Below are 23208 nucleotides of genomic sequence, written 5' to 3'. Positions count from 1 at the left end.
ATGCGCTCAGTATGCGGCTAAATTTTTGCAGCTCTACATGAGATAAGGTGAGGGGGGGGGAGGGGGGTTACAGGCCAAAGTATACATCACCTTAAACATATTTTGCGGAAATCAGAAATCTGGTATGTGTACAAGGGGATTAGAACCGTTAGTGTTGAGTGGACCTGAAGCGCAAAGTTCTGTTTCATCAGAACTTCAATAAAAGTTTGGGTCAAGTTTGGCTTAACCTCCCCCTCACCCCACGCAAGGCGGCACTAGCATGCCGATGGGACGAGGCGCCGCAATTTTGGGAAGGATCGTCACTCCACAATGACCTGCCAATTTAATTTCCACTGGTGATTACAGGTGGAGGGTGTTAATGGCTTCGGTGTCAGGTCCAGGGGACCAGTTGTCAGGATTCAAGGGTAGTGGACCTTTTGTCACATATCAGGCTCTTTTTCTCCTCCCTTCCTTAACAGACTCTAAATTTTCTCGAGAATCCTTCTTGGATACCAAGGACATCAATGTAGAGGGAGGGAAGAGAAGAAGGAGATGAAGAATTAGAGAGGTAATTTTATCAGGTTTTTTTGGTAGTAGGGGGTTAAACAGTTGAGATTGGAGCTCTCTGGGATTAAACCACCGTTCAACCAAATCGTGACTAATCGATGATAGGAAGGACTTTTGAGACTAAAGTAATAGACATTTTATTTTTAAAATGTTTGCTGCTTCGCCATTTTTTGCAACTCCAGTTAGATAGGCAGATGGATAATAAAATAGATAGAAAATAAATAGAGGGATAATAGATAGATGGAATGTGTTAAACATGAAGGGGGACATTAATCATAGTGGGTCTCAGGTTCGCCTGTTTTTGCACCCGGTTTGCTCCTCTTTTTGGCTCCTGATCTATGATGGATCTGGTTCTGCCTTAGTAAATGCCCTTTGGAATTGTCGCATGTCCCATTCATTTGCGCCTAAATTAGCGCCAAATTTGGCGCAATTGTTAGATCTTATTTGTGACTAATAATGAAAGGAGACTTAGAAAATGTGACAGAACGTTCAGGGCGTCATCTCTGCACAAAACCTATCATTGTGATGTAACTACAGGGACTAAAAGTGACAGAGATGTAAAAAAAAAAAATTCTTGCTGAAATGAGTCTTTGCCTTTGTTATTATAATTTACATGAAATGGAGACTGATAATATTCTCAGATCTGTACAATAAGACAATAATCACTCCCAGAGATGATCCCATAGACAATGATGAAGTCGTTACTGGAGAAATTTTACATTTTAAAACTGCTCCGAAGTATTTTCCATGTTGCATAGAGGTTATTCTTCATTTGGGAACCTAAAATGTGCTCAGAGGAGGTGCATTTTCTGCGCCTATTTTGTGCCTTTTTAGGCGCAAATTAGTGATAGATCCCGTGCAAACATCTGTATAGGAAGCTCTCACTATGTCAGATAAGGCGCAGGGACTCAAAACCACTAAGTGCCGAACTTTGCAGTGCGCCAGAAAATGGCGCATAAATGCGCCTAATTAACGAGACGCTCAAAACAGTCTAACAGACTATGATTAATGTCCCCCGAAGAGTACCGGTAAGATAGATAATAGATAGATAGATATTTTATAAATGAAGACACATGGTAGATGGTTAATAGATGGATACGCAGAAACAAGATAGATAAAAGGTAGAATGTTTTAAATAAATACCGTAGATTATAGATTGAGAGGTGCAAAATTCTATTTTACTGGTGCAGCTGAATAATTTTGACTTGATAAATATATAGATAGCTATGAGATAGATCGATAGATATGAGATAGATAGATAAATATGAGATAGATGGATAGATAGATAGATATGAGATAGATAGATAGATATGAGATAGATAGATAGATAGATAGATAGATAGATAGATAGATATGAGATAGATAGATAGATAGATAGATATGAGATGGATAGATAGATAAATATGAGATAGATGGATGGATAGATAGATAGATAGATAGATAGATAGATAGATAGATAGATAGATAGATAGGAGATGGATAGATAGATATGAGATAGATAGATATGAGATAGATAGATAGATAGATAGATAGATAGATAGATAGATAGATAGATAGATAGATAGATAGGAGATAGATATGAGATAGATGGATAGATAGATGATAGATAGATAGATAGATATTAGATAGATAGATATGAGATAGATAGATAGATAGATGGATAGATATGAGATAGAAAGATAGATAGATAGATATGAGATAGATAGATATGATATAGATAGATATGAGATAGATAGATATGAGATAGATGATAGATAGATAGATAGATAGATAGATAGATAGATAGATATGAGATAGATAGATATGAGATAGATAGATATGAGATAGATAGATATGAGATAGATAGATATGAGATAGATAAATATGAGATAAATAGAAATTAAATAAAATACAATTAGTACATTCATTTTCCAACGTGGTTTGGAACAGGTAATGCCGGAATCACTTTGTTCCTATCAGACACAAATACACCACATGTCACATGACTAAACATGGCTACTTGTCTGGTATTGATCTTGACCTGCAATTGAAGGCTCTTGATGGGATCTTAGATGCCCCTGTCACCCTTCATTTATGTGAAGCCTAGAGGGGGAAGGGCGCCTCTTACTATTAATCAGCATGCATTAGTGTGAGTGATCAGCAGGTACACTATACAGAGAAAACTAATATTATTCTGCTGTGTCCCAGCATAAAAGGGCTAATAGTAATGAGAAGAGAAAAAGTGAGCAACATCTACAGGGAATTAGAATACTCTGCAGCAAGAGAAAGATAAAGTAATGCAACATACACAAAAATAAGGTAGAAGTGATATGGAAATTATATAGATATAGAGAGAGGGAGAGAGATAAAGATATATGAGATAGATATGAGATAGATAAGAGATAGATATGAGATAGATATGAGATAGATAGATAGATAGATAGGAGATAGATAGATAGATAGATAGATAGATAGGAGATAGATAGGTAGATAGGAGATAGATAGATAGATATGAGATAGATATGAGATAGATAAGAGATAGATATGAGATAGATAGATAGATAGATAGATAGATAGATAGATAGATAGATATGAGATAGATAGATATGAGATAGATAAGAGATAGATATGAGATAGATATGAGATAGATAGATAGATAGATAGATAATAGATAGATAGATATTAGATAGATAGATAGATAGATAGATAGGAGATAGATATGAGATAGATAGATAATAGATAGATAGATAGATAGATAGATAGATAGATATGAGAGAGATAGATAGATATGAGATAGATAGATAATAGATAGATATGAGATAGATACATACATACATACATACATACATAGATTTGAGATAGATAGATAGGAGATAGATAGATAATAGATAGATAGATAGATAGATAGATAGATAGATATGAGATAGATAGATAAATACATAGATAGATAGATAGATAGATAGATATGAGATAGATAGATAGATAGGAGATAGATAGATAGATATGAGATAGATAGATAGATAGATAGATAGATAGATATGAGATAGATAGATATGAGATAGATAGATAGATATGAGATAGATAGCTAGATATGAGATAGATAGATAGATAGATAGATAGATAGATATGAGATAGATAGATATGAGATAGATAGATAGATAGATATGAGATAGATAGATAGGAGATAGATAGATAGATAGATAGATAGATAGATATGAGATAGATAGATAAATACATAGATAGATAGATAGATAGATAGATAGATAGATAGGAGATAGATAGATATGAGATAGATAGATATGAGATAGATAGATATGAGATAGATAGATAGATATGAGATAGATAGATAGATAGATAGATAGATAGATAGATAGATAGATAGATAGATAGATATGAGCTAGATAGATAGATAGATAGATATGAGATAGATAGATAAATACATAGATAGATAGATAGATAGATAGATAGATAGGAGATAGATAGATAGATATGAGATAGATAGATAGATAGATAGATAGATATGAGATAGATAGATAGATATGAGATAGATAGATAGATAGATAGATAGATAGATAGATAGATATGAGATAGATAGATATGAGATAGATAGATAGATAGATAGATAGATAGATAGATATGAGATAGATAGATAGATAGATAGATGAGATAGATAGATAGATATGAGATAGATAGATAGATATGAGATAGATAGATAGATATGAGATAGATAGATAATAGATAGATAGATAATAGATAGAATATTCTGATAACGTTCTATACTGCCAAGTGGGCGGTCCCTGGTCATCTGGTTCAGCTTAGGACCGCCCATCTGACAATATAGAACTTAATTAGCATATAATGTAAAAGAAGAATATCACCGGTTACTCGGGAATGTTGAAGACTAGAGAAAAAATTCGAACTGCGCCAGAATCGGTAGAGCGGCCATTGGTGCAGAGAGATGGACTTGGTGAAGGTAATGAAGATGTACTGATGTAAAGCGGGTCTGTCCACCCCTGAGCTGCACCCGTAGCGCTCCGCTTGGTCTCATTAGTATGATATAGATTCACATTTCAATCCTCAGTGAAATCAAACACCGCTGTGGGAGAAAACCTCATCATCCCCCGCTGTATGCGGCTTTATGCTGATAAACAGCCATCCCAGCAACATGAAAGATCCATTAGTAAAACCTATTAATATCCTATGGGGTGAGTGGGAACTCGCAGTCAATGCTTTACTTGCCATAATAATAGCCGTCGCCTCACCATTAGGACCTTCCCGCGTCACATGTTTATCTAGTGGAAGGGCGATGTATAGTACATTAAAGTTTCATGGACGCTAATGTTTGCTCACTTACATTATGCATCTTTGAAGTCACATTTGTGTTGACACAGCAGCATTACACCATAGGGATATATTATAATGTATGGCCCATAGGCTCTATGGATAGTACATATGGCTATGGAGAGTAATCTGTGCAATTAGTTTATCAGCAGGCCTAGAATGAGTTAAAAATAAAATAATAGAGTAGGATGAGCTGATCAGATTGTACATAGTGTCCTATTTGCAGGCAGCATGTTATAGAGCAGGACAAGCTGAGAAGATTGTACATAGAGACCTATCTGCAGGCAGCATGTTATAGAGCAGGAGGAGCTAAGCAGATTGTACGTAGTGTCCTATCCGCAGGCAGCATGTTATACAGCAGGAGGAGCTGAGCAGATTGTACATAGTGTCCTATCTGCAGGCAGCATGTTATAGAGCAGGAGGAGCTGAGCAGATTGTACATAGTGTCCTATCCGCAGGCAGCATGTTATAGAGCAGGATGAGCTGAGCAGATTGTACATAGTGTCCTATCCGCAGGCAGCATGTTATAGAGCAGCAGGAGCTGAGCAGATTGTACATAGTGTCCTATCCGCAGGCAGCATGTTATACAGCAGGAGGAGCTGAGCAGATTGTATTTATTGCCCTACCTGCAGGCCGCATGATAGAGCAGGAGGAGCTGAGCAGTTACAAATCACTATATTCTTTTAAACCTCTACTTATCCTGGGTTTAGTAGTGTAGATGGCAGCCCTACTTAGCAGCTGACAGTTTTGTCTGTATGAAAGTACATTCAGCAATAGCTCTCATATACTGCTGAAATACTCCTGCTAAATAATTCCACACAAAAATACATATGGATCTACACTACTCCTCCTGCTCTATAACATGCTGCCAGCAGGTAGCACACCATGTACAATCTTCTCAGCTCCTACTGTTCTATAAAATTCTGCCTTCAGATAGGATATTATGTACAGTTTGCTCAGCTCCTCCTGCTCTATAACATGCCACCTGCAGATAGGACACTATGTACAATCTGCTCAGCATCTCCTGCTCTATAACATGCTGCAAACAGATAGGACACTATGTACAATCTGCTCAGCATCTCCTGCTCTATAACTTGCTGCAAACAGATAGGACACTATGTACAATCTGCTCAGCTCCCCCTGCTCTACAATATGCTGCCTGCAGATAGGACACTATGTACAATCTGCTCAGCTCCTCCTGCTGTATAACATGCTGCCTGCAGATAGGACACAATGTACAATCTGCTCAGCTCCTCCTGCTCTATACCATGCTGCCTGCAGATAGGACACTATGTACAATCTGTTCAGCCCCCCCTGCTCTATATAACATGCTGCCTGCAGACGGACACTATGTACAATCTGTTCAGCTCATCCTGCTCTATAACTTGCTGCAAACAGATAGGACACTATGTACAAGCTGCTATTGCTGCTCTATAATATTCTGGCTTCAGATTAGACTACTTGTTCAATATGAGACGTTCCTCTTTGGGCCAATATAATTGTATGTTCTGTTTGGGCCTTATTCAATTCCAGGGATCTTAAATATTATTTACTTTTATGATAATTCTTTGTTTTAGATTTGCAAAAAAACTCCAAAAATGTGTACGCTGCACTATTCACGAATCACTATAACTGATAGTATAGCGGGGCAGCTTTTTATGGTTATGGAGATAGGATATAGCATGTGTTTGCGCTTTGAGTTGTCTTGTGACTGAGATGCAGTAAAATTTATCAACTGTAAAAGAACTGTGTTTGCATTCCTGGTGAGGTTCTTTTATGTTGTCTTCTTTTTTATACACTAGAATGTGTACAATCCATTATTGTTATTTATTAAAAATGGAATCTTATTGATACATGTCTATATGTTTAATTTATGAAGACTAGAAGATCCTTAACCCCTTAACGCTCTGCGCCGTAGCTCTACGGCGCAGAGGTATAAGGGATGTATGAAGAGGGCTCACGGGCTGAGTCCTCTTCATACAGAGGTGGGGGTTTTTGCATTTTGCACAAAACCCCCACCGCTAATAACCGCGGTCGGTGCTAGCACCGATCGCGGCTATTAACCCTCTAAACGCCGCCGGCAAAGTCGCCAGCGGCGTTTAAAAGACGGCGGCGCGTGGGCGCCGCCATCTTTTTTTCGATCGCCACGCCCCCGAACGTCATCGGGGGGCGGCGATCGGTTACCATGGTAGCCTCGGGTCTCCTTTTGACACGAGGCTACATGGTTTATGCAGGTTCGTTACAATGAGCCAGTGGCTCATTGTAATGTATGACCTGCAAAAATGCCATATATTGCAATACTGTAGTATTGCAGTATATGGTAGGAGCGATCTGACCATCTAGGGTTAATGTACCCTAGATGGTCTAAAAGATAGTGAAAAAAAAAAGAAAAAAAAAAGTTTAAAAAATAAAAAAAATTAATAAAATATTAAAAGTTCAAATCACCCCCCTTTCCCTAGAACGGATATAAAACATAACAAACAGTAAAAATCACAGACATATTAGGTATCGCCGCGTCCCAAAATGCCCGATCTATCAAAATATAAAAACGGCTACGGCCGGCGGTGACCTCCGAGGCGGGAAATGGCGCCCAAATGTCCGAAATGCGACTTTTACACCTTTTTACATAACATAAAAAATGAAATAAAAAATGATCAAAATGTCGCACAGACCTCAAAATGGTAGCAATGAAAACGTCGCCTCATTTCGCAAAAAATGACCCCTCACACATCTCCGTGCGCCAAAGTATGAAAAAGTTATTAGCGTCAGAAGATGGCAAAAAAATTTTTTTCTTTTTTGTACACATTCGTTTAATTTTTGAAAATGTATTAAAACACAATAAAACCTGTATAAATTTGGTATCACCGCGATCGCACCGAACCAAAGAATAAAGTAGGCGTGTTATTTGGAGCGAAGAGTGAAAGTCGTAAAAACTGAGCCCACAAGAACGTGACGCACGTGCGTTTTTTTTTCAATTTTTCCACATTTGGAATTTTTTTTCAGCTTCGCAGTACATGGCATGTTAAAATAAATAACATTACGGGAAAGTAAAATTTGTTACGCACAAAATAAGCCCTCACACAGGTCTGTACACGTAAAAATGAAAAAGTTATGGATTTTTGAAGTTGGAGAGCGAGAAATTAGCCGAAAAACCCTCCGTCCTTAAGGGGTTAAAAGGGATTTTCAGGAAGTCCAAAAAAACAAACATGGCTGCTTTCTTCCAAAAACAGCCCCACGTGTGTCCATGGTTTGTGCCAGTATTGCAAATCAGCTGTATAGAGGTGAGCTGTAATACCGGCATAAAACATGGTCAGGTGTGGCGCTCAGGTGTTTTTGGAAGAAAGTAACCATGTTTTTCAGCCTCTGGACAACACCTTAAACGAAACCTACCATTTGATTGGATGCATTATGAAGCACACATACCTTGAGACTGCTGTAGCCACACTGATGCAGGATCATATCTTGGTTAATCCCTGAGCTGAGTGGTTTTGCTGATAAAACAGATATAACATTATGATAATTAAGCTCTGCCTCTTCAGCACTTCTTGTAGCAGGAGAGGTTTTCTCTGCAGGAGAAGATGATGTAATCACTGTTCTCCCTGCCAGACAGAATAATCAATTGCTTCACCCCCCCAGCTGCTGTGTATGAGTTATCCAGCTCAGGTTGGTTAGTCATGCATTTGTAATTACAAGCTCCCTTGTGTAATGTGTTGATCAAGGCAGCCATGCTGACCCAGCTTTCCCAAGGACCTGAAGGTTATAATTGTTTTTTCAGCAAAACCACTCAGCTCAGTGATTAACCAAGATATGATCCTGCATCAGTGTAGCTACAGCATTCTCAAGGTATGTTTGCTTCATAATGCATCAAATCAAATGGTAGGTTTCCTTTAAAATACTGTACAACCGATATCTGCCCTAAACAAGCAGACATGTTTCTGTTTTTTGCCCCAATTTCCTCCTGTGATGCAAAACATACAGCCTGCACTGCCACCAGCTGTGGCTGATATTTTCATGTCTGGCTAATACTAAGTACATCAGTATAATTCAATGGTTTGGGGTCTGTAATATTGATTATCTGGTTTTGGATCTGTGTTATTATTATCTTTTGATCTGCTATCTGTATGAGTATGTATTATCTGGTTTGGCAGTTATGTTATTTATTGTCTGGTTTGGGGGTCTGTATTATTATTTGACTTGTTTGCCTTCTGTACCATCATGTCTGTTTTGGGGTCTGTATTATTATAATGTATTGTCTGGTTTGGGGTCTGTATTAATCTAATTTATTGCCTGATTTAGTAGTCTGTATTACTGTCAATTTGGTTTGGGGTCAAGACAAAATGAAATCTTGCTCCAATGGCCAAACATCTTGCAGATACCACTGAACCATAGAATGTAGAGAATTTGTGGGGCCCCCGACCTCATAATGATGGAAGGCCATGCCTCTACTAGCTAAGTTTGGAGTCTGTATTATTATTATTATCATGTATTGCCTGGTTTGGGGTCTGTATTATTATTATCATGTATTGCCTGGTTTGGGGTCTGTATTATTATTATCATGTATTGCCTGGTTTGGGGTCTGTATTACTATTTAGATTCTGTTATGGGGTCTGTAATATATAAAATGTCAATGAGAAGCCATGCCCCCTTGATGTGTAGACACGTATACTCGGAAGAGCTTTGCAAGAGCCATCAATGATTGTCAGGAGCAGGATGGGATCCTCTATGATCACTTACACAAGAGCGCTTCATATTGATCGGGGGAGTCCACTGTCTCCTGAGATTTTTGCACATGTCTAATTTCAGAGCATTGTAGCAAATGAATGGAGGCATCACTGGGGCATGTAATAAGGGACACATGTAATAGAGAAGGAGGAGCTCAGAAGATTACAGAGTGTTCTATCTGGAGGCAGGATTTTATAAAATGTGTGCCTGCAGATACTATGCAATCTGCTCTATAACATGCTACCTGCAGATAGGACACTATGTACTATCTACTCAGCTCCTCCTGCTCTATAACATGCTACCTGCAGATAGGACACTATGTACTATCTACTCAGCTCATACTGCTCTATAACATGCTGCCTGCAGATAGGACACTATGTACAATCTGCTCAGCTCCTCCTGCTCTATAACATGCTGCTTGCAGATAGGACACTATGTACAATCTGCTCAGCCCTTTCTGCTCTATAACCTACTGCCTGCAGATAGGACACTATGTACAATCTGCTCAGCTCCTCCTGCTCTATAACATGCTGCCTGCAGATAGGACACTATGTACAATCTACTCTTCTTCTCCTGCGCTATAACATGCTGCCTGCAGATAGGACACTATGTACAATCTACTCTTCTTCTCCTGCTCTATAACATGCTGCTTGCAGATAGGACACTATATACAATATACTGTACGCCACCTTGTCTATAATATGCTGCCTGCAGAAAGAACTATCCAATCAGCGTTTTTCTGCTCTATAACATGCTAAATGCTTTTTGTATCACATTTAAAATGTTCACAAATCTCCATAACATCAGTGAATCAATGGAGGATATAGAATATTATATCATCGGAAGTATGTGCTTAGATCTGATGAAGGACCCTGAAACGTGCGTGTAAAAGGACCACATGAACCCACAGACTTGATTTATTATCTCCTATGGGAAAGTGCAGTATTCTTATCCTCTTATGAATAACATCATTTTATATTACCATCTGAGGTACAGTAGTACAGACTCAGGCTCTGGGCCTGTAACTTTTAAAAGATGTTAATTCAGCATAGAAGTCACATATGACAAAGCCATTTTCCCTCTTTTTAGATAAGCTTTAACTTTTATAAGGTTCTTTCCCTTTAAGGATTATGATATTCTTCTTCCACTTCTAAGCAGGAGAATTTTTCATAGAGACAATGTGAATGATTCTTATTTATCGCCTCGTGGTGGAAGCCCCGGAGCTACCAGTTCAATCAATTAATGACCTAAAAGATGGAAAACTGCCCCCGCGTCATGTGCTCAGAGATGAACCAAGACACTTTATGCTATTTATTCTCCCCCCTGACATGAGACGACTGCCAAGCGGGAGATTATAGAAATCCCCAGAAATAGTTTTATACCAAGAACCTCCCAATTACATTTCATGATCTGAATATTTCAAAAAAAGAAAGTACAAAATAGTCCAAAAATATCTAATAGTTTGTCAAAAATATTGAATTTAAATATATTTTGGAAATAATCTTTTTGATGACTTTTATAGATATATGAAGTTTTTAAGACTACTGCACAGTTCAGGTTTGCAACAAACTTTGAGGGTTCGAGTTCATTAGAAGTTGAGGCTCGGTTTGGCTCAAAACCCCCCCCCCCCCCCACCTCTGCATTAAGGCCTGCGATCAGAAGGCCAATCTTCAGCAGCATTTAAATGATCCACGGCCTTGCATGCCGCTACCTTCGGCGCAGGGTGCTGCCATTTTTGGGGGGATCATCACCCCCGGATGACACCATCTTTAACGATAACCCTGCACACAATGGTGTGCACAAAATTTGCATAATCCTTATTTAACATCAACTTCATGATTGAGCAATCCTAGATTATAATCTGTAGTCTGTAATCTGTCTCCAAATCCGTCGGGTTATCATTCGGCCACGCCCCCCGATTTCCGTTGCGTGCATGCCGGCGCCGATACGCCACAATCCAATCGCGTGCGCCAAAAACCCGGGGCAATACAGGGAAAATCGGCGCAAATCGGAAATATTCGGGTAACACGTCGGGAAAACGAAATGTGCACAGTTTTACAGGCAGATATATATAGATTAAAAAATAGCCACATGACCAAATGAATCCGGCCCCTTGCTAAAAATACATGATACAATAAAGGGAGAATGGCTAATACACTGGCGCATCATAGGGTCCGAAATCCTCCGGCCTCCTGATCGATATCTGGTGGTGTGGGCACCCGGCTCCTACACCAGGTTCTGATATATAGACAGATAGGAGATGGATAATAGGAGAATACAAGATACAATAAATCCTGGGTCTCAAATAGAAGGCCCATGGGCCAAATCCAGCTTGCCCCAAAACTGATCCAGGAAAGTAGCATAGGGGCTAGGCAACCTCCGATACTCACCTTTCCTGCTCCCCCAAAGCAGCAGCAGTTGTCTTCTTTGCTCCAGTTTGTGTCAGCTATACACACGGGGGTACATAAACATACAGCTGGGAGGGGCTGTGGCTGCTGAGGGCGCAGTGTAGCTGTTGTGGGTGGGACACTCTGACTATTGGCCCCTGCGGGGGACACCCTGACTGTTGGCCCCTGCGGGGGACACCCTGACTGTTGGCCCCTGCGGGGGACACCCTGACTGTTGGCCCCTGCGGGGGACACCCTGACTGTTGGTCCCTGCGGGGGACACCCTGACTGTTGGCCCCTGCGGGGGACACCCTGACTGTTGGCCCCTGCGGGGGACACCATGACTGTTGGCCCCTGCGGGGGACACCATGACTGTTGGCCCCTGCGGGGGACACCCTGACTGCTGGCCCCTGTGGGGGACACCCTGACTATTGGCCCTTGTGGGGACACCCCGACTATTGGCCGCTGTGGGGACACCCTGACTATTGGCCCCTGTGGGTGGGACACCCTGACTATTGGCCCCTGTGGGTGGGACACCCTGACTATTGGCCCCTGTGGGTGGGACACCCTGACTATTGGCTGCTGCGTTGCACTTTGACCATTGGCTGCTGTGGTGCTCTGTTTATTGGCTGCTGTGGTGGACTCTGACTATTGGCTAGTATGGGGCCACTGTACTATTGGCTGCTATACATTAAGGCCATGCTGGTGTCTCAGATTATTATTATTTAACAATATGTGAAGCTTTGTGTTTGCCCTGATTGGAATGGTAATGCTAAGTATTGATTAAACAGCTTAAGTAGATACATTTATACAGTAATAAGATGAAATCTGGCCACTTTAAGGCTCATTTGGCCACCATGAAAAAAGATTTTGTCACCCCTGCAATAGAGAGATAAGTGATATAGAGATGACAGATAGATATTTGAAATTAATTTATCTTATTTCTGCAGGAACATTTACTCAACATTTCCACATCTCCTGACAGTAAATAACCAACTTCAGCAGCCATAGCCCCAGTATAAGATATTGAGCCTAATAGATAGATTATGAATTATTTATACCTCCTTACATTCACTCTAATGATCTTCTATATATAGAGAAACACAATGGCCGGCACCTACTGACTGCACAGCAACTATAGAAGCGGTGACAAACCTGCCGGGATCCAAGACCTCTGACTACACCGAAGGAATTCACATACCAAGACAATTGTATCAGACCAGAAGGTGAGATGTGAAGGTTTACACCACTGAAAACAACCTGCTCTGGAAATATATTGGATTCTGCATCAATAGTAGAGGAGAACAATACCAATAGAATAAGAATAGGTCTAGAGAAGAAGGTGACCTCCAGGGGATAGGCACCAGCACCAGCTATCATGCTATAGTAAGCCAGGATCATGGGGTTACGAGCCTATAGAATATGTTAATTCAGCTCTTAAGAAATCTCAAGGGCGGCTGACGACTGTCTCTAATTAGAAGACTACATTTCTGAGGAGCTCAGTAACTACTTACCTTGGCATCTCATCCACCTGACATACAAGGGCCACCTAGGGCATGACCACCATCAAAAGCTACCATAGAAGGTCCATAAAGGGGCAAGAGCGCCCTCAAAAGCTAATACAGTGGGTCCTCATAGGGTAGGAGCACCCTAGGAAGGTAATGTAGGAGTCCCACAAGAGGTATGAGCACCCAAGTAAGGTTAGATAGAAGAAGATCTACGCAGGATAGGAGAACCCTAAGAAGATTACAAAGGAGGTCTACAAAGGACATTATCACAGTAGGTCCATATAGGGTTTATAAGAGGTCCACACAGCCACAGAACATCATCATAATGTGAAGAAGGTCCACAGAAGGCAACAGGACCCTGAGAACCTACCATAGAATTTCCACACATGGTATTATCAACTAGAGAAGGTAATACTATAAGGAGCACCCTAGGAAGGTAATGTAGGAGTCCCACAAGAGGTATGAGCACCCTAGTAAGGTTATATAGAAGATCTACACAGGGCAGGAGCACCCCAAGAATAGTACAAAGGAGGTCTACAAAGGACATTATCACAGTAGGTCCATAAGAGGTCCACACAACCACAGGACATCATCATAATGTGAAGAAGGTCCACAGAAGGCAAGAGTACCCTTAGAACCATAGTATTTCCATGCATGGTGTTATCAACTAGAGAGGGTAACAAAGAGGTCCATTTAGGGCATAAGCACCCTTGGATGCTAATACAGCAGGTCCAGACAGGGTATAAGCACCCTAGGAAGGTTACATAAGATGTCCACACAGCCCCAGGTCATTATCACACTGTGAAGTTAATACAGAAGGTCCAAAGAAGGCAAAACTACCCTCAGAACCTAAGGGTCCAGAAATGGCATTTTTAAGTTGGAAGGTAGTAAAGAAGGTCCATGGAAGGCATGTGTACACTGCAAAATCTCATAAGGTTCTATGAGAGGTCCACATAGGGGCTGAGAACCGTGGTAATACGGAAGGTCCAGAAAGGGCTGAGCACCCTTCAAAGGTTACAGGGAAGGTCCACAGAGCACGTTAACAACCTTGCATGGTAATACAGAAGGTCGCCTTATGATACAGAAGGTAACATTAAAGATCCACCGAGGACACCTGCATCCTGGGAGAGTATGTACCTACAGTATTGAGATTAAAGCATCTTCGGTAGCATCAGTTGTACAGTACAATCCCCACAGAAACACTAGACCATACAAAGTGCATGGGAATTTGGCAATAAAGTCTCCTCCATCTGGAAGAATGCAGTTGTAGCCAATTATTAGAATACAATTCCCTTTACTTGCAAGGCACCTCAAGCCAAGAACATGTCAAGTCAACGGCACAAGCCCAGGGCACTATATGGTCATCTTCTATCACTATAGACCATCAGAGGGTATTTATAGATCTATGTCCCTCACATTCCTATAACCCTCTTTCCCCTGTATATGATCTTAAGAACAGAAATACCTCCAGACTGACAATACAGGAATGCACCATTACAACCATTGCAATCTTCTTAACCAGATCATTGCACTATCCACTACGAGTGGAGATGCTATGCCTTGCTTGTGAAAGGGTTAAACTGCAAAGAAATAAATCCCAGGTTAAGTGAAGTGAAACCATCAAACCTCTTGTGTTAAATTTCCAAATGGACATGGATCCTCTGCAGGACAATGAGAAGGTATAGGGTGGCTTGTGAAGGGTCCTTACCATTAGATCTCCTGACAATATTTTCCAAAAAGGTATTTTGTGGAGCAACCAGTCCTCTCCGACCCCCTGCCATGGTCATAGCAGCTGTAGTCCAAAGCTGTAGGGGGCTTCAGGGTAGTGGAGGGAAGGGTCCTGGTCCTTCATGTAGAGAGGTCCTCATGGTCCTGAGTGGGATCCAGCTATTGCATCAGAAGAAGCGATGGATGAAGGAGCAGTATTCCCAGCCATCCTTAGCTGCACTTCTCATCCTCCTCATCACTCCCCCTGCCCCCACTCATCCCCTTCACACCTCCCACCTTGTCTTCTGCTCCCCTGTTCCTCTGAGTTTGGCAGGAGCAAAACCCCTCTCTGCTCTCCAAGGTCCTGAAATGAACAGCTCAGCCCTACAGGAGTCCCCACTGCTTGTGTCTAGCAACTGGATTATGTAACCTCTTCACTGCCTGCCCAAATCCACACTGCTCTACCTCCTACATGGAAAAACCTCCTTAACCCAGGACTATAGCAGTGCAGGTTAGTCAAGATGTCCTGCTACAACGATGGGGTTTGTAGTTGCAACATAATATCTAGATCACTGCTTGTAGAATGTAGAATGGATACTAAATATTCCTCACCTCCTGCAAGCGAACCAGTCTCTAGGGTTTCATCATGATATATTACTCTTTGTAGCATGCTCTTATATACCAAAGTAGGAAGAGGAGAATGATGGGGATTGTAGTTGTGACATAACATCTAGATCAATACTTCAAGAGTGCTGATGAATACTAAATATTTCTATACTCGCCTCCTGCAAGCTAACCAGTATCTAGAGTATGACTACATACTCTCTACATACTCTCTCTATAGCATGTTGTTTTATATCTACATAGGCAGAAGATGATGGGGATTGTAGTTGCAACATACTATTACTGCTTCTAAAGTGCAGATAAATACTAAAAATATTTCTATAGTCGCCTTCTGCAAGCTAACCAGTATCTAGAGTACGATGATTATATACTTCTCTCTATAGCATATTGTTCTATGTCAAAGAGGATGATGAGGATTGTAGTTGCGAGATACTATCTAGATTACTGGTTCTAGGGTGCAGATAAATACTAAATAACTAGAGTATGATGAGGATATACTAATCTCTATAAGATGTTCTTCTATATTGAAGAATGATGGGAGTTGTAGTCCTACACACAAGGAAATTTGGTCTCTTTCTATTGCATGGAAGTATGACTCCCGGCTTGGCCTGATTTACTCTATTTAGTGATATGTTGAGGGTTGTAGTCCCCATCCCTCTTGTGTTCTCTATATTGGGAGTAATAGAAATATTGCTCTAAATATTGAAGCATAGACAGACTGTATGTATATGTTGCAGAACTAGTACTACAATGCTGAGAGTTGTAGTATTGGAATAGTTGGATACTGGTGATGCATATGTCTTTAACATACACAGCAAGGATGATGTATCCCTGGAGAATTCTTCTCTATCCAGCCTATAGGTAATGTCATGCATAGTCTATTCAGGGACAGCTCATCACTTTCCATTATCTGCACTCGGTGATGTCATGTAATGAGTTAAAAGACCAACAAGCGCCCACCCACTCACTCACCGGGGAACCCATTGCTAAGGCAGTCCTCTCTCAGTATCCACCTACTCTCTACAGGATTCCCCTCTGACTGCAAAGTTTGTGACAAGCTGTCATCATAGGAACCAGCTGAGAGCAGCCCCCACCCCAAAATCAGAATATATCTAAGCCTCCAAACATGCAACCTATAGCAGAAGCCCCCCTAATAGGGGGCTGCAACAATACCGTCACTATGATACATTGTGTATGTTCCTTTTATTGTAGCTTTGTTCAATGTGTAGAAGGTCCAGCCTGTCATTTGTCACTTAAAGGGGTTGTCCAGCATTAGAAAATATGGCTGCCTCCTTAAAAAAACAAGTCCCCTCTAACCATGGGTGATGTCTTGCATTGCAGTTGTGCTCCATTGAAGTAAATAGGACTAAGCTGCAATACCACACAGAACCTGCTGACAGAGGTGGCACTGTTTTGAAAGCCCCTTGTAGATCTGGCACAAACATAAATATTCTCTCAATTATTTTGAACTACATGTAGACATTTATATAATCGAAATGCTCGGGTTGTTGCTATGGGGTCCTTGGTGCAAGTGGAAGGGGGGTTATATTTCTTTATACAGGGTTAAAGTGAGTACAGGACACCAGACAGGTCCTACACAATACAAAATTGAATATTATGGAGCCCTGGATGGTCAATTCTCATCGGTTGAGTCCAACTTGGACACAAATGTGGAGCCAACAATTGGCCCCCTGAATTGTTTTGCTATGGGGCCACTCTCCTTTGTGTCTGGCCTCCAGACTCAGACTCTGATTTTTATTAGATCTTGTATACAAAATTACCATCTCTCCTTGTACAGCACTACCTCAACATTAACGATTGGTAATCGATTGTTAATATTTTTTTAATACATTCAACATTTTTTGTAGTTTTACCATCTGCAGAGCATCGCTCCCAACAAGGACTATTGAGCTCAGAGAGAATCCCTTGCACTAGATAAGCAGCTGCCTGGATTGTATTGTTTCAGCACCATGGAGAGAGCATCTACAAAGACAACTCAACAAGGGATATCCTAAGACAGCTGCACTTACCTGTTCCATAGCGCCCACTGCTGGAAAGAAGAGGTATCTCTCCTACAGTGCGCAGCATAGAGCAGGTGCGGAGGCTCAAACACATCATAGCGCAGATGAGAAATCCGAAGGCGAACACATAGTGCGGCATAGCATAGGTTATACCACAACCCCATCTACTGGTACAGGATAGGAAGTCATGACATTAGTTAAGATTACAATGCGGACAAGTACATCAATGTTAAGTACAGGCAGTCCCCGGGTTACATACAAGATAGGGTCTGTAGGTTTGTTCTTAAGTTGAATTTGTATGTAAGTCGGAACTGTATATTTTATCATTGTAATCCCAGCCAGAACTTTTTTTTAGTCTCTGTGACAATTGGATTTTAAAAATGTTGGGTTGTCATAAGAATCAGGATTAACAATAAATCTTCATTACAGACACCTGTGATAACTGTTACAGCTGATTATTGTATCCTAAGGCTAAAGTACAGTAATTACCAACATCCAGAAGTCCGGCTGTAACTAGGGGTCGTATGTAAGTCGAGTGTTCTTAAGTAGGGGACCGCCTGTACATCCTTAAGCAAGTCCTTAAAGGGCACCGGTCATAATACGTTTCAGGGGTTTTTCCAATTTTGATTGTTATCCCTTATCCCAAGAATAGGGAAACCAATCTGATTGTTTTGGGTTCGGTTGCGGAGAATCTCACTGATCATAAGAACCAGGGTCCATTCTCACCATTTGATATAATGCATCCTGACCCTCCAAGAGTTCTCTTTGCGAGTGTTGAAATCAGCTTACCTTTTGATTGTCCTAGTTGATGAATGTCCTCAGACTATACCTAATAGGCCCCTGTAACAAATCAGCATGAAAAAAAGTCACCTCCATCATAAATACTCGCAAGATCACAGCAGAAAATAAAAATCAGATTTATGAGACAATTATATTAGGACCAAATTGTTTAACCCCTTATCACCGACACTCGTTTTCAGCTTAATGACCAGACTCGATTTTTCATATCTGACATGTCTCAAGATAATTGGTTATAACTTCGGAAGCTTTAACATATCCAGGTGATTTAGAGATTGTTTTCTCTACACATTATACTTCATGATAGTTGTAAGATTTAAGTGATAAGTCTTGTGTTTCCTTCTAAAAAAAAATGAAAATTTGGCAAAATTTCTGAAAAATTCTTCATTTTTAAAGTTTGAAATGTTCTGCTTTCCAGGCAAATAGTAAAACCACCCCAAAAGCTGGAGAGTCTATAGCTCATTCATGAGATTTTATTAACTATTTCAAGGGGGATATAAACATAATTATCAATTTTTATTTTGGATTTTTAGCACTTTTTTACCCCCCCCCCCCTCACCGTAACATAAAAATAATATTTGATCTTTATTCTCTGGTTCACTACAATTATGGTGATTCCTCATTTATGTAGTTTTTCTTATCTTTGCTCAATTTTACTGAGCAAAAGCAATATTGGAGAAAATCACATTTTTTTTTTTACTATCGACAACTTTTCAGGGGCCATAACTTCTGTAATTATCTGTTGTCAAAACTGCTTGAGGGCTTATTTTTGTGAAAATACTTGTTCTTTTCAGTTGTATTAGGGCACATAACTTTTTTTTGGATCACTTTTTAGAACATTTTTTGTTAAGGTATTTGATTAAAAATTGTTGATTATTGGAAGTTTTATACAAAAGCAAAGCTTTTCGTATTTTTTTTTTTTTACGTCGTTGACTGAGCGGGTTCAATATTGTTTTAGATTTATTGTAAAGATTTATACGGATGCAGTGATGCCAAATATGTACTTTTTTTGTGTTTTATATACTTTATTTGGATTTTAGAAGTAATTGGGACGATTAGGGCACTTTTATTTTATTTAATTATTATAAAATGACTTTCACTTTTATTTTTTACATTTTTTTAACTTTCCAGACTTGGGCTTGAACAAGCGTTCATCCAATCTCTAGTTCAAGCTCCTACACTGCAACACAGCCGGGTCCTGCCGGGAGGCAGAACCTGGCGTGAAGAGGAGCCGGCAGCCTCAGGGCACTCGCCGGACCCCAGGGCTGCCACAAAATGAATTGGAAATCGGGGGCTAAGCAAATCGGGGGGTCCGATCTACATGGGACACACTTACACGCCGCAATCATGCTTGACCAAAGTTATTCCAATCCTAGGTGTTAGTGCCGGGTCTGGGCTGTGATGTCAGAGCCCGACACTGGCACCGGCGAGACCCGATGTCCTGCAATCTTCCTCTGGCACACTGTCGTAGAAAATCGTTGCGTCAGAAGAAGTACCCTAAATGACCGCAGTAGAAAGCTGATATTGTGGTCATTAAGATTGTCCGGAGGTTGAAAAACATGGCTGCTCTCTTTCAAAAACAGCGCCACATCTGACCATGTTTTGTGCCGGTATTGCAGCTCTGCTGTATAGAGATGAATGGAGCTTAGTTGCAATACCATGCACTACCCTTGCACCCATACAACTGCACCTCATAAATAGTGGAGGGTAGAACTTAAGTTATAACATTAGAACATAATAACAGAAGTCCTGGCACATTGTGCTGCTTCTGTGTTGTACAATATTCCCATCAGTCTTTGTAGGTAATTTAGTTAATGTGCGGCTGCCTCCTGATGAGGTTTAGCATTTTTTTGGTGAAGTAAATTATTCCTTAACTCTCATTACATCTCAGTCTCCCTTAAATAAGTGATGCAAATGACTTCAAGTGCAATCATTCATTTGCAATTTTTTAATAAGACCAATTTGAGTTTAAAGGGAACCTGTCATCAGATTTCACCCCAGTAAACAAGGAGCCCCTTCTCTAAAGGGGATACATGTCCATCATAGAATTAGCTCCTTTATGTAAAACCTCATCTATTTACCTAAAAATTTTCATATTTACCTTAGATGAGTCATCTTCAGACACCCCAATCTTCAGTTCTATAGTACCTAGGGAAATTCTGGTGTCATATTAACCACTTCCTGCCGCAGCCCTTTCTCATTTTTGAGTTTTCGATTTTCACTCCCTACATTCAAAAATCTATAACTTTTTTATTTTTACACGTAAAGAGCTGTGTGAGGGCTTGGTTTCTGCATAATAAAATACACTTCATAGTGATGGTATTGAATATTCCATGCCGTTTACTGGGAAGCGGGAAAAAAAATCCAAATGCAGTAAAATTGGTGAAAAACGCATTTGTTGTGGGCTTGGATTTTACAAATTTCACTGTGCGCCGCAAATGACAGGTCTTTTTTATTCTTTGGGTCGGTGTGATCACGTGGATAACAGATTTATAAAGGTTTCATGGTTTTCATACATTCACAAAAATTAAAACCTCCTGTACATTTTTTAAAAATTTTACTATCTTTTTCACCAATAACTTTTTCCTACTTCGGTGGTGTCACTTTTTGCAACTTTTGATGACGTTTTCATTTCTTTCATTTTAAGGACTGTACGACCTTCTGATCACTTTTTATTGAATTTTTAAATAAATTTTATCATTTTTTAAAATATTTTCCGTTATGGGGTTAAACGCAGTAAAAAAAATTGTTATTATATTTTAAGAGATCGGGCATTTTCGGACATGGCGATACCAAATGTGTTTATGATTTTTACTGTTTTTTTTATATTTAGTTCTAGGCAAAGGGGGGTGATTTAAATTTTTAGGGTTTTTTTATCATAATTTTTTTTAACCTTTATTCAGACACCCTAGGGGACTATAACCTTAGGTTGTCTGATCGATCCTACTATATACTGCTATACTACAGTATGGCAGTATATGGGGATTTTCCTCTTCATTCATTACAATGTGATACATCACATTGTAATAAATGGGTTAAAAAGGGGCAGCCTCGGGTCTTCAGAAGACCTGAGGCTGTAATGACGACTGATCAGGCCCCTCCACCACCCCCGATCACATCACATGGAGCAACGATTTTCGCCAAGGTGCCGGTGCCCATATTTTGAAGCCGCCGTCAGCTTTGCAGCAGCGTTTCCTGTCTGTATCTCTGAGAGATGAATGGACCCGATGGTCTGGTTTGAACCCCGCTTGCCAGGTTGTGGTCTCCTTGGCCAATTGTAGCCATGGCTAGTTGCTAGGGGCGTCAATTTCCAGGATTGGCTGTTCATCAATAGGTGTGGGTAAGGCGGCCAAACTCGAACCCCAAACCCTATCATTGGGTCCACTTATCTCTAAGGTCTGGTTCTGGAGTTCAAAGAACCACAGTACTGATGTGATCTGAAACTTCCCATGCAGCCTCTAAACGTGACTCATTTCAGGTGAAATATGACTATTTTCTGTTCATCGTCACGTGACGTCAGAGATTTTTTTTTTTAAGGTTGACGGGTGAGATAATGTTATGGTGCAGCTTGTAGAAGACCCCACAAGAGGCGACGTATTCTTGGACCTTGTGATTTCTAACAATGCGGAGATTGTCCAAAATGTCAGTGTCCGGGAACCCCTTGGGAACAGTGATCATAATATAATTATTTTCCTCTTAAACTGTAAAAAGCAGAAACAGGTGGGAAAATCGAAAACTTGGAATTCTAAGAGGGCTAATTTCCAAAAATTCAGGGCTGCACCTCAGGATACAGACTAGGATCAAATACTGTCATGTGATGATACTAATGGTAAATGGGAAAAAAATCAAATCTATCCTGGGTTTTTATACTTCTAAATTTATCCCAAGGTAACAAGTATAGACGGGCTAGATTACACCCCGCATGGCTTACAGCTACAGTTAAAAGGGCAATTAATGAGAAAAAGAGGGCATTTAAAAAATATAAATCTGACGGGTCACCTGAGGCTTTCAATACTTACAAAAAACTTACCAAAATCTGTAAAAAAGAAATCAAATCAGCCAAAATACAAAATGAAAGACAGGTGGCTAAAGATAGCAAAACAAATCCCAAGAAATTTTTTAAGTATATCAATGCAAAAAAAAATGGATCAGAACAGGTTGGACCCCTTTATTCTGAAAATGGGGCATCGGTGACTGGAGACCAAGAGAAGGCGGAGATACTTAATAGGTTTTTTAGCTCCATTTATACGATAGAAGAGAGAACTTCTGACTTGGGTGGTGCCAGTGCGGGTCATGCACCCTGTGATATACTAGGCTGGCTAAATGTAGACATTATCCAATCTAAGCTCAATAACATCAATGTGTACAAAGCTCCTGGACCAGATGGGTTACACCCCAGAGTTCTTAAAGAACTCAGTTCTGTCATTGCTGTACCGCTGTCTAAAATCTTCAGGGAGCTGCTGTGGATATTGTGTTCTTAGACTCTGCAAAGGCATTTGACACTGTCCCTCATAGACGCCTGATGGGTAAAATTAGGGCTATTGGTGTGGTAGAAATCATTTGCAATTGGATTGA

General features: G+C 40.3%; 2 protein-coding genes across 9 annotated transcripts in view; one reads left to right on the top strand and one right to left on the bottom strand.

Moving 5' to 3' along the window:
* The window catches only part of KCNH1 (potassium voltage-gated channel subfamily H member 1), a 250984-nt gene that overhangs the window by 202652 nt on the left and 25124 nt on the right, over nucleotides 1–23208 (bottom strand). For 4 of the 8 annotated variants that reach the window (XM_072140192.1, XM_072140194.1, XM_072140193.1 and 1 more), the window contains one exon: nucleotides 18625–18675. Coding sequence is in view for 3 of the 8 variants with exons in the window: in XM_072140188.1 (XP_071996289.1) it covers nucleotides 15192–15270 (79 nt within the window). In the remaining 5 variants the exon portion in view is untranslated. Of the gene's footprint in view, nucleotides 1–15191; nucleotides 15520–18624; nucleotides 18676–20734; nucleotides 20782–23208 lie in introns of those variants that run through there. The other 4 variants (XM_072140188.1, XM_072140196.1, XM_072140189.1 and 1 more) reach the window with 2 other exon arrangements.
* RCOR3 (REST corepressor 3) overlaps nucleotides 15570–23208 on the top strand; it is a 55031-nt gene continuing 47392 nt past the window's right edge. Inside the window, exon 1 of the mRNA XM_072140199.1 lies at nucleotides 15570–15701. The gene's annotated coding sequence lies outside the window, so the exon portion shown is untranslated. The remainder of the gene's footprint in view (nucleotides 15702–23208) is intronic.

This window comes from Engystomops pustulosus, chromosome 3 (assembly GCF_040894005.1).
Source record: "Engystomops pustulosus chromosome 3, aEngPut4.maternal, whole genome shotgun sequence".
In the NCBI taxonomy this organism is placed as follows: domain Eukaryota; kingdom Metazoa; phylum Chordata; class Amphibia; order Anura; family Leptodactylidae; genus Engystomops; species Engystomops pustulosus.
Note: the sequence above shows the minus strand (reverse complement) of the source record. Positions and strands in the feature narration are given on the sequence as shown.